The sequence below is a fragment of the Solanum lycopersicum genome, chromosome 4 (genome assembly GCF_036512215.1).
Source record: "Solanum lycopersicum chromosome 4, SLM_r2.1".
NCBI classification, from domain to species: Eukaryota; Viridiplantae; Streptophyta; class Magnoliopsida; order Solanales; family Solanaceae; genus Solanum; species Solanum lycopersicum.
The window spans coordinates 4,997,897-5,014,589 of record NC_090803.1 but is presented as its reverse complement, the minus strand read 5'-3'; the positions used below and the strand labels follow the sequence as shown (position 1 = coordinate 5,014,589).

Below are 16,693 nucleotides of genomic sequence, written 5' to 3'. Positions count from 1 at the left end.
TCATATTGTTGTGTTCCGCTTTTATTACCGCAAATATTATTTCTGTTACAGATTTATTTTCCAACAACTCCAAGTGGGATGTACGTCTTTATGATTGACAGACTTTATTTGATCCCAAATTTTGTAGATTTATTAGTGATGATCTAGTGAATGATGTTCTTTCGCTTTGACAAACTGACAATACTTTTTTGAAGTTTTGAGGTTACAAAAGAAGAATTCATGATTATCTAAAATTTTTGTATGTATTTTGTCCACGAACTTTTTGGAATATGTTGACTGACTCTGTTCAACACCAAATTTTGTAGGCTCATTTGAAACGACCTAGTGAATGATACTTGTGTTTCTCCAGAAATTGGCGTCACTTTTTTTGAGTTTGTGGGTCACGAATTAGGAATTCAGGTTTAATTTATCTTACTTATTTGTGTGTATAAGCTCATGATTTTTTCAGAAAATGACTAACGGACTCCGTTTGACCCTAAATTTTATGGCTATATTTGTGATGACCTAGTGAAATATACTTTTTGCCTTTACAAGACTGACGTCACTTATTTTGAAGTTTTGGGATCACAAAAGAGGAATTCATGTGTATATTTAGTCCATTAGTTGTTGGAAATTTGTTTGATCAATTCTGATTCGATTTTGCTTATCGTTTATTGGTTTGTAGACTAGCTAAACCATTAAGTTATCGACTCTTATCAGTTCGGTTATCGGGTTAACCATTAACATATCATACAATTTTTTAAAATAAAAATCACATGAAATTTCGAAGATTAATCCCACGCACTTTGCAAATTAAGTCTACAGAATTGCAATTTACAATTTGCACTTTACACTGCAATTTGTAGGCAGAAAGTGAAAACAATTTAGTTCACCAGAAATCATTACATGAACATGCCCTCTCATTGAAGTGATGGAATCTATTTGCATCTCTAATGACAATTTTTCGGTTTGTAATTCTTTATATAAACTTTATAATTGTAGCCAGGTTCTTTTCTAACTTCCAAATTTGCCAGCTGCTTCCTCAACTTAGAGACATTATCCCACGGAGTTGCACCAGCATATGTATTTGACAGTAATATACAAGTTGAAGGATATTTTGGTCCGAGAATTAGTAAGCGATTGGCGAACCTTACTCCCATTTCAGTGTTTCCATGTTGCTTGCAAGCACTTAACAATATTACAACTGTACAATACATATATAAACTTTGCAACACAAATATGAAATCTCACAGTAAAATAACATAATAAAGCAGTCAAAAACTGTAACATAATAATAGCCAACAGTACAAGCTACAAGCATGCAAGTTGCAACATTACAGAAGTAAAAAATTCAACACAATTCCAGCCTACCAGGCTGCCACAGTTCACACTCCACACTTCACACAGTCACACACAGACAAATTTAAAATAGCAGACAACAGACAGCAGTAACACAACCTGAAAATTAAGTCTAAACATAATAATAACTAGTCATCAATCCTCAAAAGTTGACGATTTTGGTTTCTGTTTTCCAAATAACCCTTAACATGCCTTCTTAAGGAGGCAGTCTCAGTATTGCGTGAATGGTAATAAACACAGCCACAATGAATACATTTTACCTTCCACGATCCATCTTCATTTTCTTCAAGTTTTTCATAGTGATTCCAAACAAGTGATCGATGCATGATGAAATCTGATTAGCAAAGAAACAGAGAAAGTATTAGATCAATAATAAATCAGATACAAAGACAAGATAGCACATGTATATACCTTCCTTCCTCCAATTTTACATGTCATCAATGCAAAGTTCTTTTCCAAGTTTAGCAAAATCTAAAAAGAAATACGATAACAAGTCAAGGCTCAAGACTTAAACAATAAAAGTATTAAATAAACAATTCACAATTTAACATCAATGAGATTCTTTTCTTACCTTCTTCAAGTTGCTCAAGAAAATCTAAATCTTCCTCAATACTTATGGGTTATGGCTCACTCCGAAGCCAATCTTGAAGGTACACTAGAGCTTGTACCAATCTAGGAGTTAATGAACTCCTAAATGAATCAAGTATGCGCCCTCCAGTACTAAAAGCACATTCAGACGCCACACTTGAAACGGGAATAGCCAACACATCTCGAGTCATCTCAGAAAGAAATGGAAAATCTAGGTGAGTTAACTTTCCACCAAATTAATACATCAAAATCTGATTTTTCAATTTCAATGTCTTCATCAAGATACTTAACTAATTCTGACTTTGAACTTGCACCTCCCTTTTCAAATTTATGTTTATGTAATTCCTCAAAAAAAATTTCAAATTCTCCTACAGAACTTGAAATAGAAGTATCCACACCAGTTCAAGAAAATTGGCCACTTTTATCATTTGAAATGGGGTTTGTATACTCATTAAACAAAGCTTCCATGTACGTTCGCGCACCATTTTCTATAGCATCCCCTTTTTCTCCAAACATCTTCTTAATTGCAAAGCCAAGAGTACTAAATTTGTGATGAGGATCCAAAACACATAGTATGAAAACCATCTTATTCATTTTTTCAGCATCACCCCAAATATTTGTCAAATTTCTCCTTCATATTTTCTGTCATTTTAGCCAAAACTTGATCTTCATTTGATATCAATTGATTCAAGTAAACACCAACTTGATAAATTTCAAGAAAATGAAGATTTGATGTAACATATCGTGAACCATATATCTTCAAAGTAAGATTAAAAAACATTTCAAGAAATTTTGTAGTTCTCTTTACGCCCTCCCAATCACTACTCAAAAGTGTACCTGTAGAATTTTTATCAACAAACTTAAGTATAGTGCCAAGCCAATATCACGATCGGCGTACTCTACAATTGCCCCTTCATATTCAATAACCCTGCTCAACATCATGTAGATGGAATTCCACCTTCTAGGAACATCCAAGCATAAAGACTTTTTAACAAGATTTTCATCTTCACAACATTCTTGAAATATTTTCCACCTAGCAGGAGATTGCCTGATGTATCTCACTGCTTGCCTAACTCGTTCAATAGACACATTTGCTTCTTTTGTACCATCTTGAAGAATAAGATTTACAGTATGAGTCATACACCTTATATGAAGGTGACTACCACCCATTAAGTTGGTTTCCCAATTAGTTAATTGCTTAGACAACTCAGTTATTGCCACACTATTTGAACCAGCATTATCAACTGTTACAGTGAAAATTCGATGCAATCCCCACTCATGTAAGCACTTACTAATAGACTTTCCAAGATCTTCACCTCTATGACTAGTGATTGGACAAAAGTTGATAATTCTTTTATGCAAAGTCCAATTTTTATCAATCCAATGAGCAGTAATGACCATATAATTGATTCTTTGTATGGAAGTCCAAGTATCAGTGGTTAAAGACACCTTTTGTTGTGTTTCCTTAAAAACAGCCATCAAGTTACGTTTTTCTTCATCAAAAGGAATAAAATAGTCACAAGTCACAGTGGTACGGGAAGGAATGTGAAAAAAAGGTTGTGCTACTTTCATAAATTGTTTAAAACCTTCTTTTTCAACAAATCTGAAAGGAAGTTCATCAATAATTACCATACGACACAAGGCCTTTCTACACTCTTCCTGATCAAATATCCATGGAACAACAACTACATCACCATTGTTACCCCCTATCATTTGTTGAAATGCTATTCTTGATTGTTTAATATCAATATTATAAGGTATCTTTGTGCATTTGTTTATATGAGTAAGCATTGACGTTGTACCATGTTCTTTTGTGTCAGCAAAATACTCTTTCTTACAATAGTTACAAACAACCTTTTCACTTCCATCAATATCAGTTTTACGGTAAAATGATCCCACGCACGAGATCTTTTTTTCCTTCCTTTCTTTACTTTAGACTCAATAGTTTGACTTTGATCTATTGCATTTGAATTAGAAGCCCCACTTTCACCAATAACCTTATAAATTATGATATTTTCAGCCATGTTACATTCACCAAAAACTGCGAAAAGATATAAACACTAAGTAGTTTTATTAAAGAAAGAACTACAAAGTACAAACAATAGGCTAAGTAGTATCAACTGGCAAATTTAAAATCAACAGTCAGAATGCCCTATACTAAATTGCAGTATCATATTCAAAAACAAGGTTAGTTATTTTCTATTTTCCCCAGGTATTATATATTTATATTATTACTAGTTCTCGAACACGTGCAACGCACGTGCATTTTACCATTTTAAACTACATAAACACACAATCAACTATGAACCTGTGTGCTCCAAGCATAGTCCATGTCCACATTTCAAAGTTCAAATATGCAAAGGCATTCACAGATCAACTTGTATCTGAATTTTAAATTTTATTGCAATAGAAGCTTTTCATAAATAGATATTATACTAAAAGAAGTGAATATGTTGCTAGCTTAGCAATAATACAAGAAGTGTTGGTCAATATTTGTAGCTAAATCAATTATATTGGAATAGATTTATCTGAAGTAATACTCTTTTTGGAGGAGAATTCTAACCAAAGAAGGCAAATGAAATAATTGGACAAACTCACCTTGTGATACACTTTATAGAGTATTTAACGAATGTTAAAAGATTGATCAGAATAAATATTATTGAGAAGATTAAACTATGTACAACCAATAAAACAGAGAAATTTTATATATTAAAATATGACTAATTAACTACCCGTAGGACTTTGTTTTGCATAACCATAGGGAAGTAAAAGTGCGAAAAAGAAGCTTTTTCTAAGCGTATATAGTGGTATAGTCCTTAATGCGCAGGAGCAAGAAAAGGGACCAATCCATACCTCTTCATGAAGATCTCCAGTTATTGGTTAGGATGGGTAGATAAATTATGTGTGATTTTTTGTCTACTCTATCTGGACAGAAATAATAATGATATGGCCGCTGCTGTTTTATCCTGCCACATCTTGCATAACTAATCGAACATCCAAACAAAAAAGAGTCTTGACTATACTCAGAATTATGTCTATTATTGTTTTACTTCTACCATGTATATACATAAAGGAGCAGAGATTATCAAGGTTCTGCACTAATCTGCATCATAGGGTCTTCGTGAGTTGTGCAACATTGCTCTTGCTCTTCCGATTCTGGTTGTGGATCTTCTTTTCCCCACAAAAGCAAGTACAATCCAGTAATGACAATTACTGCTCCAATGATGCTGAAAATGTTTTTAAGGAGCGTATTATATAGAGTAAATGAATTTGACCCAAAGAACAAATTGAGGGGGTAAGATCTCGATTGCTTACCTTCCTGTGTAGAGCTTTTCACCAAGGACGAAATATGCTACAACTGCAACTAGTACGGTTGAGACTGGATTGAACACTGTAATGAAAACTGGTCCCTTTTGTTCAATGCACCAGAGTTGTATGTACACTACTAAACCAGACATCACTATGCCCTATTCCAGATACAAACAATTCTAATTAAAATGTGCAAGTTCATAATTGTTTTGGTGAGAAACTATTGAACTTGAACCCTTCTTACCCCATACAAAGTAGACCACAATTCAATGTCTAAACCCATCGTCCAAGCTGTTCGTTTGTGTTGTACAGTTACCGTATAGAACGCTGACTGTGTTGCACCGACAAAACTCATCCATGTTGTCAGTGATAGTTGTGCTGGATATCTTTTCAAAGTGTAAGCCTGAAAAATTCCAGTGTCAACTTCTCATATTACATGCAAGTCGATATAGGAAGAGTTATAGTGCAAACCTGCATGATGTACCACATTGACCACGTAATGCAGCTTGCAGCAGTGAGGATCAAGCCTTTTGACCAATTCTCGTGGACAACACCATTCCCTCTGTGGATGTAGATGAGGGTACGTCCTAAGCTTTTCACAACAGGTCCTTTGTACAAGGTCATGCCCGAGACACCGGCCAAGGAAACCAAGGTTCCTATGACTTTTGCTATTCCTCTAGGATTTCGAATGTTAGCATCTTCCAACCTACACCAATAAAGACCATCTATGAACTTTGATTGCAGTCATATTTTCTTCATGATGGGAATTGTATGTGTTACCTCAGAATAACTGCTAGTACAAATGATAAGGCAGCTATAGTGTTGACCATCGAGGCAAGAAGAGTCGGAGAAGTGTAGTTCAAGCTCGCAAAGTACATGTTCAGTGTCAAACTCACTCTGTTATGAATGATATATACTGTTAACACTACATCAAAATTGATCTTTAGTGTCAACTAATTAGCAATTGCCGCTAAATATATATTTTTGGTGGCAATTAACATTCTTTATATATGTCTCTAGAGGCTTTAGCCATATTAGATCTAACGACACTTAACTAATACCGATAAATTAAGGTTTTAAAACTTTTTATTAATGTATCTATTTATTGCCGCTAAAAGTTATTTTTGTTATAGTATAATATTCCTCATCAAACAACATAAGAAAATTTGATGTTCAATAGATCTTACCCCAGTAGAGATAGTACAAATATCTCCAACAACAAAGCTATAGTTAACTTTGGCCTTTTATTTCTGCAGAAATCAACATAAACATCAGAAAAAATGCATTTCTGCATTGGAAATGAATTTGTGATTTACCTTTCAAGAAAATAAGCAAACGGTAGCGTAACAAAACCCGCAACGATATGTCGATAAGTTACATAAACGTGCGGATTCATTCCATGATTGAATGATGCTTCAGTTAAAAAGTACAACAAAGTATAAGCAAGTTGACCTAAAACCATAAGTATGTGAGGCTTGAACCTCTTGTATGTGTCTATGCTAGTCCCCATAACTACGTAGAAATCTCAAGTCTGAATTGATAACAAGAGAGGAAAAATAATTTTGAATTGATCGAAGAGTCCTGCGTACTTTTTAAGAAAAACATTTAGAAGTTAAAAGTTTGATGATCTTTTTTCGAGAAAATGCATGAGTATTCCCTCAATTTATGTTTGAAATCTCAAAAACACACTTATACTATTACCCGTTTAACTTATTTTATAAATAATTTTTTACCCTTTTTCGACCTATGTAGCACTAGTTTAAATAAAATGTCAACACACGCTGGAAGATAGTGTCACGTAGGACGAAAAAGGTAGAAAATCATTTATAAAATAAATTCAGGAAGATAATGAGACATTAATATGGTATAATTGTGTCTCTGAAATTTAAGACGGGTTGAGAAATACTTATCCATTATCCGTATCTTTTTTATGAGATTAAGTTTAACACTAGATTATATTCATTATATCATTATAATCAGGAGGATATGCATAGAGACATGAACTGTATTCAGTGAATTCAGAGGATAATTATGAACTGTATTCAGCAAATTCAGAGGATAATTAACTTTTTATAATTTTATTAAATCGTTAAAAAGCTTATCTTAAATATATTGAATTTTATACTTATTTTAAGAAATAGTAAATTAATAAAACTTTCGACATTTTTATTAAAATAACGTAAATCAGAATATTTCAATATACGTTTTTGTTCGTTTCATTACTTCTTTACTTTCAAATACAACATGTTTTTTTCTGTAGATTATTAAAGTGAACGGAACTAATTACTTAATTTTGTTCTCAACGTATTTTATTGAAAAGTTGCATTGTGTTTGACAAAATCAAATAAATTTTCAATATATTGTTTAGAGCCAAGTCCATTGGAGTCAATCTTTCAAATCATATCTTATAAAGTTGCGTACCATGTAAAAGAAAATAAAATAAAACGCAACACACATTCAATATTTTTCTTATAAAATATTTATCATTGTCTGTCGTTATTATACTATGCTATAGTAAGAAGATGCCAAGTCAAAAATTGAAAGACGAAGATATTCATAAAATGTTGAACTACCATTTTACCATTCACTTAAACATAATTGCTACTCGTATAATATTAATCTTGTATTGAAAAGTATTTAAATTTACCTTCCAAAATTTAATAAAGTTGTATTAGAATGATACTAAATGAGAAGAGAAATGTGTGCAATCAGCTATTCATCAAGTGTCTATACTCAAACACATGGTATACACATATTGATTGATTTAATTTGAACATTTGATACGAGTACATTTTTATCGAGTTATCTTTGAGCTTTTTCACAGGGGACATTATGTGAAGACACTCACTTATATGCTTGTACATCCAGTACCTTGACAGTTTGGAGAATGATTTTCAGAAATTTTCCACATTAAATTTAACAAACAAATTAAAGTTGTTGAAAGTCTCAACTTGTTGACTTGGCTATTTCCGGTTAAACAATATTAAGGGGTCAGTTAAACACCATTCGTTGAAAAATTATATTGTACATATAGATAAACAATACGAAATATATAGGTCAATGTAGTATATATTAATTCTTAAACATCCGTAGTGAAATTTCAAATTTTGCCACTAACTAGGTGGATTCAAAATTGAAGTTTATGCGTTATTGTATAGCAATTTCAAGTTCATATGCAATAATAATTCGGTTCAAATTCGATTTGTTGATATTTGATGATATTTTTTAGGACATATACAAAGTTCGGCAAACATTGCTATATATTTATTGATCTCCCATTAATATTTTGAATCCGCCACTTTTAAAATCCGATTTATTTAGTTAGTAGAACCTTCTTTAATCAAGTGAAGGTTCATGGACCAGACATATAGATGCAAATCTCATGAAAATTATCTTTGAAAAGCCCAAAGTTAATACCAGAAATACTATTTTTCTTTGGACATATTTGCGAAGTCCAAATGAAACCAAAATATCTAGAGGCAATTTGCACAAATAGCCAATTGAACTGCATAAATTTATCTTACAAATTTAGCCATTTCGAGATCAATATCAAAAGACAAACAATGCCTGAACTCTGAACTCTTAAAGTGATGTTTAGGAAAAGTTCAAATTCAAAAATCGTTGACAAGGATGATTAAACGTAGATTTCGTCAATACTAAATACTAGACATTTTTTGGTTTGAATTTTGATTCGACCATCTCAAACTTTCAAATAAAAATATCTAACAATTTTTTATTTTTGAAAAGAATGGTGAAATGAACTCAAATTTCAAAATTTGAACTTTTGAATTATTTTTTAATTTTATTTTAAAATTCAAATATGTAAATATGTTGACTTTCATTACAAGCTTAAAGTTTAGAATCCCAAAAAATGACAACTAAAAAAATTAAAATAAACAGTACATAATGGCCCAACTTCCAAATTCCAATCTTGTAACAAAAGCTAACCAATTCATTATAATTTGGTCCTACCTACCGCAACAAAAAATTATAAAAATTGGCGGCAAAAGTATAAATTATACAAATGAGTATTAAAATTGATATTTATTATTTACCACTAAAGTTTACCACTAAAGTTAATCATAAATAAGAACATTCAATTTTGTTCCTTATTAGCTAGAGTACAATAATTCTTATGTTGCTGCATAATTTCATAAATATATTGCCAATACATTAAAAATGATAATTTGGTGCATAAAATATTTTACTTTAGAAATGTGACATAGAAAAGTAGACAATCTTATCATAATATTCTTCCACCTAATCTATGTGATATTTTTCATATTTTCAAATTTAAACAATTCTTTTAACAACTCAAGCAAATCTATTTTTACGGTAATTTTTTAAATGTATATTTTACACAATTTTCAAATATGATAATCTTATTTAATAAACTTAAAAATTTCATGTCCAAATATATGATTAATATAAATTATTTTACCATCAAAAGTCACTACATGAATTAAGAGAAAGAGGAATATACCTATTAGTGATTGTTTTCTGACTCAAATTTGTTATTTATATTTAAAATGTTTTTTTTTAACTCATCCATTTAAAAAAGAATGTCGATATTTTCTTTTTAGTTTGTTTAAAAAAGAATAATTCCTTTTCTTTTTTGGCAACAATTTAACTTAAACTTTTCACGTGATATATTTAAGATCACTAAATTAAAGAACACTTTGATACATTTGATATAATTTTAATTTAAAATCACAAAATTAAAATTTTTTTTTCTTTTTTAAATTTCGTTCCAAGTCAAACGGAGGGAGTATCAATTATGTGAAATTATAGTTTCCACAAAAATCTCGACAAAGTGGCCCCCACAGATAGCTTCTCCTCCACTTTTCCAGCCATATTTAGTATTTTTACCCGCCAAACCCTACATAACCCGCTCTTCCATTTGGCGGGAAAATTTCAAAAAATTTCATTTCTACGAAAAGAAAAGAGAGGGAAATTCAAATACAAAAGTTCAAAGAATTGTTTGTTAAATGTTATATATACGCACAGATCTCACTGAAATTTAAGTAAATTCTTATAGTCTGACTTTCCATTTTTTTGTTTTGTAATCTGTTCCTTCTGCCAACTGTTTGACGAAATTCCTCACTGAAAAAAGAGAAAGGAACAATGTATGTTGTGAAGAGAGATGGGCGTCAAGAAGCGGTTCATTTTGATAAGATTACTGCTAGATTGAAGAAATTGAGTTATGGGCTTAGTCCTGATCATTGTGACCCGGTGCTTGTGTCTCAGAAGGTTTGTGCTGGTGTTTATAAAGGGGTTACTACGAGTCAGCTTGATGAATTGGCTGCTGAGACGGCGGCTGCTTTGACTGCGAATCATCCTGATTATGCTTGTGTGAGTCTCTGATTCGTGTTTTTTTAAATAGGGATTTGAATTTTTATGGATAAGGTGAAAAATCATGTTGTCAATTAAGTTGGTTTGCTCTATGCCTATTGATGTGTGTGATTGGATGTGTTGAATTTGGAAATGGTAATTAGACCAGGTATTTAGGTTAATTTGAGGTAATAGTATTTCATCTTCTAATGAAATGGGTTCCAGTAGTGGGAATTACCTTGATTATGCTTGTCTGTGTCTCTGATTTGCTTTTTTGTTTTAAAAAAAAACAATTGAGGATATATATGCGGAAAATGGAGATGAGATTATTAGGTGGGTAATTGAATTCTCATCAATATGGTGAAGAATTTTAGGTAGTCAAGCGGTGAGCTATTCTCCGATTTGCTTTACATTTGTTGATCTGTGTTTTGAGTATGTTGAATTTTAATGAAATGGAGTTAAATAGTGGGAAAATGTTATAGAAGATTCTTATATCAATACTTTGACTGTTAATATTTGATTGGAAATGGAGTTTAAGATATTGATTTAATTTAACCTACTGTATTAGTAGTATTGAAATAATATATCGTATTAAACCATTGATTGAGAAACTAGTTTGATAGAGAAGTATTATATCAAACTGTTAAAGACTGTTAAAGTTGAAGTCTAATGATACAGCTAGTGAAAGGCTGTGTTGAAAATGTTTTGAATATTGTGTGATTGCATTCAAGAATGTTTGACAACATTTCTATGGCTATAATCAAGATAAATTGTTTTTGATAATTCAAATTTAACAAGTAAAAGTGATCTGAGGGAGTATTTATTTTTGCCTTCAACCATTGGGGGAAGCAGTGCAGTAACCCAAAGAACCACATTTTGAATTTTTGAGAAAAAAAGAGATTAACAGTCTTGTTATTCAGTAATTTAAGATATGGTTCTTTGGGTTGCTGCTTTATTCCTTTTTCTTGATAATAATGGAATCATGATATGTTTGAGTTGTTGATTTCAAAGTAAATAAACTAAATTTGATTCCATTATTATCAAGAAAAAGAAATAGAGCAGGAGCTCCAAGAATTATTGATTGAACAAGTAAAAGTGATTTGAATGATTGTAGTTGTGTGTATATCTTCATATTAACTAAAAATATTTATTTAATATGAAAATACATATGTAACTGGTTCAATTTGAATAATCAAGAAAATAGTTTATCTTGATTATAGATATTACAATGTGTCATTAATTGGAATGGGGTAGTGACTATTCTGTTTTCTCCCCTTGCTGTTCAGATACAGTTCAAGCTTCTGTAGAGGAAACATCTAAATATGAGTTTTTGCTTTCTGATCATGGTGCTTTTAATCATCCATTTGCTTAAATGTACTTTTGTTGCAGCTGGCTGCTAGGATTGCTGTTTCAAATCTGCACAAGAACACAAAGAAAATATTTTCTGAGACGTAAGGGCATTATTTGTCACCAGTACTTTTAATTCTTTGAAAACAAAAGGTTGGCCTAATGATTGAGATAGAAAGGTGTTGCTTACAATATTGTGGTTTTCACAGGGTCAAGGACATGTATAACCATGTCAGTGAGAGATCTGGACTCAAGGCACCTTTGATTTCTGATGAAGTGTATGAGATTATAATGAAGGTATTATTGCCCTTTCTGAACATAATTTTGTGTAGGGTTATGATGAGATTGAAAGTTTGTTTGTTCATTACATAATAGCTTAAACGCAGTTGACTGGAGTAAAATATTGTAGAAAAGGTCATTGAATTTTGAAAGCACCAGTTTCCCTGAGTTTTGTGTCCCTTTATTATTCATATCAAAATATATGCATCCAGACTTGTTCCTGTGCTCTTCACTTGATCATTGTTGACATAGCTTAGTTATGCTGAACACTGTACCTGTATTTCCATTCAACCTTGAAACGTTATCCATTTTTCATGCACATGACATGTCCTTGCTGCTACTAAAACCAAGTAGTAATGAGATTGTTGCCAATCTTTCTGCCACTCATTAAGTATGCTGAGTTCCATTTTCAGGCAATAAGATATTTTGCTTTCTGTTAATTTTCAACCTTCTATCTATAAGTTTTTGGCTCAATATAAACATGATTTACTAAGTTGTTTCCCAAGGTGGTATGCCCAATTGAATGCTGATGAGATAGTATGAAGTTCAGAGGTCAGTTATTAACTTACTTATCTTCCACAGAATGCAGCTCGATTGGACAGTGAGATCATATATGACAGAGACTTTGACTATGATTACTTTGGTTTCAAAACCCTGGAGCGATCTTACCTCTTAAAGATTGATGGGAAAGTTGTAGAAAGGCCACAACACATGCTGATGAGAGTCTCTGTAGGAATACATAAGAATGATATTGAATCTGCCATCAAGACTTATCATTTGATGTCTCAGAGATGGTTCACTCATGCTTCTCCAACTCTTTTTAATGCTGGAACTCCAAGGCCTCAAGTATGTCTATTTGATTGGAAATAGCTTCTGAGCATAATTTCCAAACAAAAGTTGTTTAATAGTTTCTTCCTTGACTTGCAGTTAAGTAGCTGCTTCCTGATATGCATGAAAGATGATAGTATTGAGGGCATATATGACACTCTTAAGGAGTGTGCTGTTATTAGCAAATCTGCTGGAGGAATTGGAGTATCTGTGCACAATATTCGTGGCACTGGGAGTTATATTCGTGGAACAAATGGGACATCAAATGGAATTATTCCGATGCTACGTGTGTTTAATGACACTGCTCGATATGTTGACCAAGGAGGTGGCAAAAGAAAGGGTATACCTAATTACTTGTCTCTATTAGATTTATTATAATGGACCCAAGCCTTGAAATTGATTTTTTTCTGACAATTTTATGTTGTGTATAGGTGCTTTTGCAATCTATCTTGAGCCCTGGCATTCTGATATATTTGAATTTCTGGATTTGAGGAAGAACCATGGAAAGGTGTAGTTACTATCCTTTATGTAATCAACTCCCAATATGTTGTATTAGTCTCACAGGACTAAGGTGGCTTAATCAAACTGTTCTTTTCACTAGGACTTTTGTAATCCTTTCATGTCATAAGGCTTGTAATTGCAAAACTGAACGTGTCTATCTCTGCAGGAAGAGCATCGGGCCAGAGATCTTTTCTATGCTCTTTGGGTGCCTGATCTTTTTATGGAGAGAGTCCAAAGCAATGGGCAATGGTCTTTATTTTGTCCAAGTGAGGCTCCTGGATTGGCAGATTGCTGGGGTGATGATTTTGAGAAGCTGTATTCGAAGTATGAAAGAGAGGTAAAAGCAAGTCAACTATTGTGCTTAATTGCTTGCTGAGCTTGGAATCCTTAGATTACTTGATGTTTGTCAGCATATGATATATAATGATCCCATTTTGTCAATTCAGGGTAAGGCTAAGAAGGTTGTGCAAGCACAAAATCTCTGGTTTGAGATCTTGAAGTCTCAGATAGAAACTGGGACCCCATACATGCTATATAAGGTGACTTTTATATGGTTTATCTTGTTATTTTTGTTATTTGGATGCATTGTTCTTTCTTTTTAATCCTTTCTTCTGTTTGTTATCATAGGATACTTGTAACAGAAAAAGCAACCAGCAGAATCTTGGCACAATCAAGTCTTCTAACTTGTGTACTGAAATTATTGAATACACAAGTCCTACTGAAACTGCTGTGTGCAATCTTGCCTCAATTGCTCTTCCACGATATGTTAGAGAGAAGGTAGTTACAAATGCCATACACTTGAAAATATTGCTTGGTTTTAAGTTCTTTGTCCTGTTTTTAAGTACCTTTTTTTATATCTTGTAGGAGGTTCCTAGTGAATCACAACCATCTAAGCTTGTTGGGAGCAGAGGCGCTAAAAACCGGTACTTTGATTTTGACAAACTGGCAGAGGTTAGATTTTGTTCTGTCAAATTGGCCTTGTCAACTTCTGATGTTTCTTAGTTATTTATTTTGGATATCTATCTTACTGTGTTGTATTTTTCATGTGAGACAGGTCACTGCATTGGTGACTACAAACCTGAACAAAATTATTGATGTCAACTACTACCCTGTTGAAACTGCAAAAAGGTCTAATTTACGACATAGACCTATTGGACTTGGGGTCCAAGGTCTTGCAGATACATTCATATTGCTTGGCATGGCATTTGATTCACCAGAGGTAAGTCACCCTCCATCAAACTTTGTTATTTGTAACTGTTTCAGTGTGGGCTAATCTTATATTTTGTCTATGTACAGGCTCAACAGCTTAACAAAGATATATTTGAGACAATATACTACCATGCTTTAAAAGCTTCTTCTGAATTAGCTGCCAAGGAAGGCCCATATGAGACATATGCAGGAAGTCCAGTAAGCAAGGTATATTTGTAGCTTTTGCTTTAGTTGATGATTTGCTTTGTGGATTGCTTGGTTGATTGTCCAGGACTTCTGAAATAAGCTAGGGTTTAATCTGTGCCCTTCTTGATAAAGAATTGTGATTTTCTGTTAAGTGCGAAGATGATATCCAAGAAAAGACAATTAAAAATGTGCCAAAAGTAGAACCTGATATTATGGGGGCAAAAACCTGATGATTTGTCAGATGTGTGTTTGATTCACTATTGCCTATTTCTTTTTTATTTCACATTGTATTTTGTTAAGATTAGACTTTTCTGTTCAGGGTATTGTCCAGCCAGACATGTGGGGAGTAACACCCTCAGATCGATGGGATTGGGGTATTCTCCGTGAAATGATTGCAAAAGATGGTGTAAGAAACTCACTTCTTGTAGCTCCAATGCCAACTGCTTCAACTAGCCAAATTCTTGGAAACAATGAATGCTTTGAACCATACACATCCAATATCTACAGCAGAAGAGTTCTAAGGTTACTTTTGCTGCTTGTCCTTTAGCTCAATGCTAATAGAGTTAATTTTGCTGTCTTCAGATTTTAACTATGTATATTCTTTTCAGTGGTGAATTTGTTGTGGTGAACAAGCATCTTCTTCATGACTTAACTGAGATGGGTCTTTGGAATCCTACCCTCAAGAATAGGATAATTTATGATGATGGTTCTGTGCAGAAAATCCCTGAAGTTCCAAATGATCTTAAACTCATATACAAGTATGGACTTCTTTAATTGTTTTGGTTTGTTTGTCGTGTTCATTTTACTTCAAATTCCATGCTTATACTACCTAATGATGTCAGGACTGTTTGGGAGATCAAGCAACGGAACTTGGTTGATATGGCTGTAGACCGTGGATGCTACATTGATCAAAGCCAGAGTCTCAACATCCATATGGACCAACCCAATTTTGGAAAGCTTACATCCCTGCATTTTCATACTTGGTCCAGGGTATGCTTACCATTTCACATAACAGTTTGTTGTTACAATTATATGATTATTGTGATCTATCATTTCATTTCTACTAGTTTGGATATGCTCTTGCTTGAAATTCATGTGTGAAGATGGTTTGTACATGTCTTTGAATTTCAAGCTTGTTACTGGCAGGGTTTAAAAACAGGAATGTACTATCTAAGATCACGCGCAGCAGCAGATGCAATCAAGTTCACAGTTGATACTTCCATCCTGAAGGTAGTAAACCATTACATCTTTTACTCTCTCATCATAAACTCAATATGTTCCATCGTTACAGAACGCGTTTTGAACTTGAATGCAGGAAAAACCAGTGACTCCAGTTGATGAAGAAACTAAAATGGCCCAGATGGTGTGTTCTTTGAGTAACCGTGACGAGTGTATGGCTTGTGGAAGTTAGATGCTCCTATGCAGATAACCAGAAGCATTTTGAACTTTTGGCTTTTGTTATTTATCTCTCCCTGCCTGCTGGGAGAGCTTAGTATCAATATGCCATATCGAGACATGGCTAGTATTAATGTCCCTGGTTTAATTCTTTGTACATATATTAGGTTATAGTATCATCATGCTATTACTACCAAGTATTTTCCTTATATTAGTTAATGGTAAACTTGATGAGTCGATCCATCTAAGCGTTTGAATTTATCTTAATGTAACAGTGATGACATTGTGTTAATGCCAAGAAAAACAGATCTGGAATGCCTGTATTTCCTCTATTCATTTTTTTTAGGAAGATATAAGTCGAATTCTAAATAGAAATCAGAAT

General features: G+C 33.0%; 2 protein-coding genes and 1 long non-coding RNA gene across 3 annotated transcripts; 1 reads left to right on the top strand and 2 right to left on the bottom strand.

Moving 5' to 3' along the window:
* Positions 1-1,537: 1,537 nt before the first annotated feature.
* On the bottom strand, positions 1,538-2,011 carry LOC104646692 (uncharacterized). Its single transcript, XR_740867.4, has 3 exons — positions 1,910-2,011; positions 1,750-1,809; positions 1,538-1,672 (listed from the first exon to the last, which is right to left on the bottom strand). It is a non-coding gene; the product is annotated as an uncharacterized lncRNA (long non-coding RNA).
* Positions 2,012-5,011: 3,000 nt separating this feature from the next.
* On the bottom strand, positions 5,012-6,745 carry LOC101263602 (WAT1-related protein At2g39510-like). The gene is made up of 7 exons (XM_004237095.1): positions 6,552-6,745; positions 6,423-6,485; positions 6,016-6,132; positions 5,707-5,941; positions 5,480-5,638; positions 5,242-5,393; positions 5,012-5,153 (listed from the first exon to the last, which is right to left on the bottom strand). The coding sequence occupies exons 1-7, from the start codon at positions 6,743-6,745 to the stop codon at positions 5,012-5,014; spliced, it is 1,062 nt and encodes a 353-aa protein (XP_004237143.1).
* Positions 6,746-10,116: 3,371 nt separating this feature from the next.
* LOC101249065 (ribonucleoside-diphosphate reductase large subunit-like) lies at positions 10,117-16,634 on the top strand. Its single transcript, XM_004236661.5, has 17 exons — positions 10,117-10,587; positions 11,956-12,017; positions 12,123-12,210; positions 12,775-13,038; positions 13,120-13,360; positions 13,452-13,528; positions 13,688-13,858; positions 13,968-14,060; positions 14,149-14,298; positions 14,386-14,472; positions 14,576-14,740; positions 14,818-14,937; positions 15,236-15,438; positions 15,525-15,674; positions 15,759-15,906; positions 16,063-16,146; positions 16,232-16,634. The coding sequence occupies exons 1-17, from the start codon at positions 10,360-10,362 to the stop codon at positions 16,325-16,327; spliced, it is 2,427 nt and encodes an 808-aa protein (XP_004236709.1). The 5' UTR covers positions 10,117-10,359; the 3' UTR covers positions 16,328-16,634.
* The last annotated feature ends 59 nt before the right edge of the window (positions 16,635-16,693 follow it).

What these genes read in the sequence shown, in the direction of transcription:
- LOC101249065 (XM_004236661.5), top strand. Translation starts at nt 10,360, where the DNA reads ATGTATGTTGTGAAGAGAGATGGGCGTCAAGAAGCGGTTCATTTTGAT. An exon ending in AAGAAAATATTTTCTGAGAC is followed by an intron (nt 12,018 to 12,122) that starts GTAAGGGCATTA and finishes TGGTTTTCACAG; the next exon opens with GGTCAAGGACATGTATAACC. An exon ending in CACGATATGTTAGAGAGAAG is followed by an intron (nt 14,299 to 14,385) that starts GTAGTTACAAAT and finishes TATATCTTGTAG; the next exon opens with GAGGTTCCTAGTGAATCACA.
- LOC101263602 (XM_004237095.1), bottom strand. Translation starts at nt 6,745, where the DNA reads ATGGGGACTAGCATAGACACATACAAGAGGTTCAAGCCTCACATACTT. An exon ending in TTTGTACTATCTCTACTGGG is followed by an intron (nt 6,133 to 6,422) that starts GTAAGATCTATT and finishes CATTCATAACAG; the next exon opens with AGTGAGTTTGACACTGAACA. An exon ending in GTACTAGCAGTTATTCTGAG is followed by an intron (nt 5,942 to 6,015) that starts GTAACACATACA and finishes TTATTGGTGTAG; the next exon opens with GTTGGAAGATGCTAACATTC.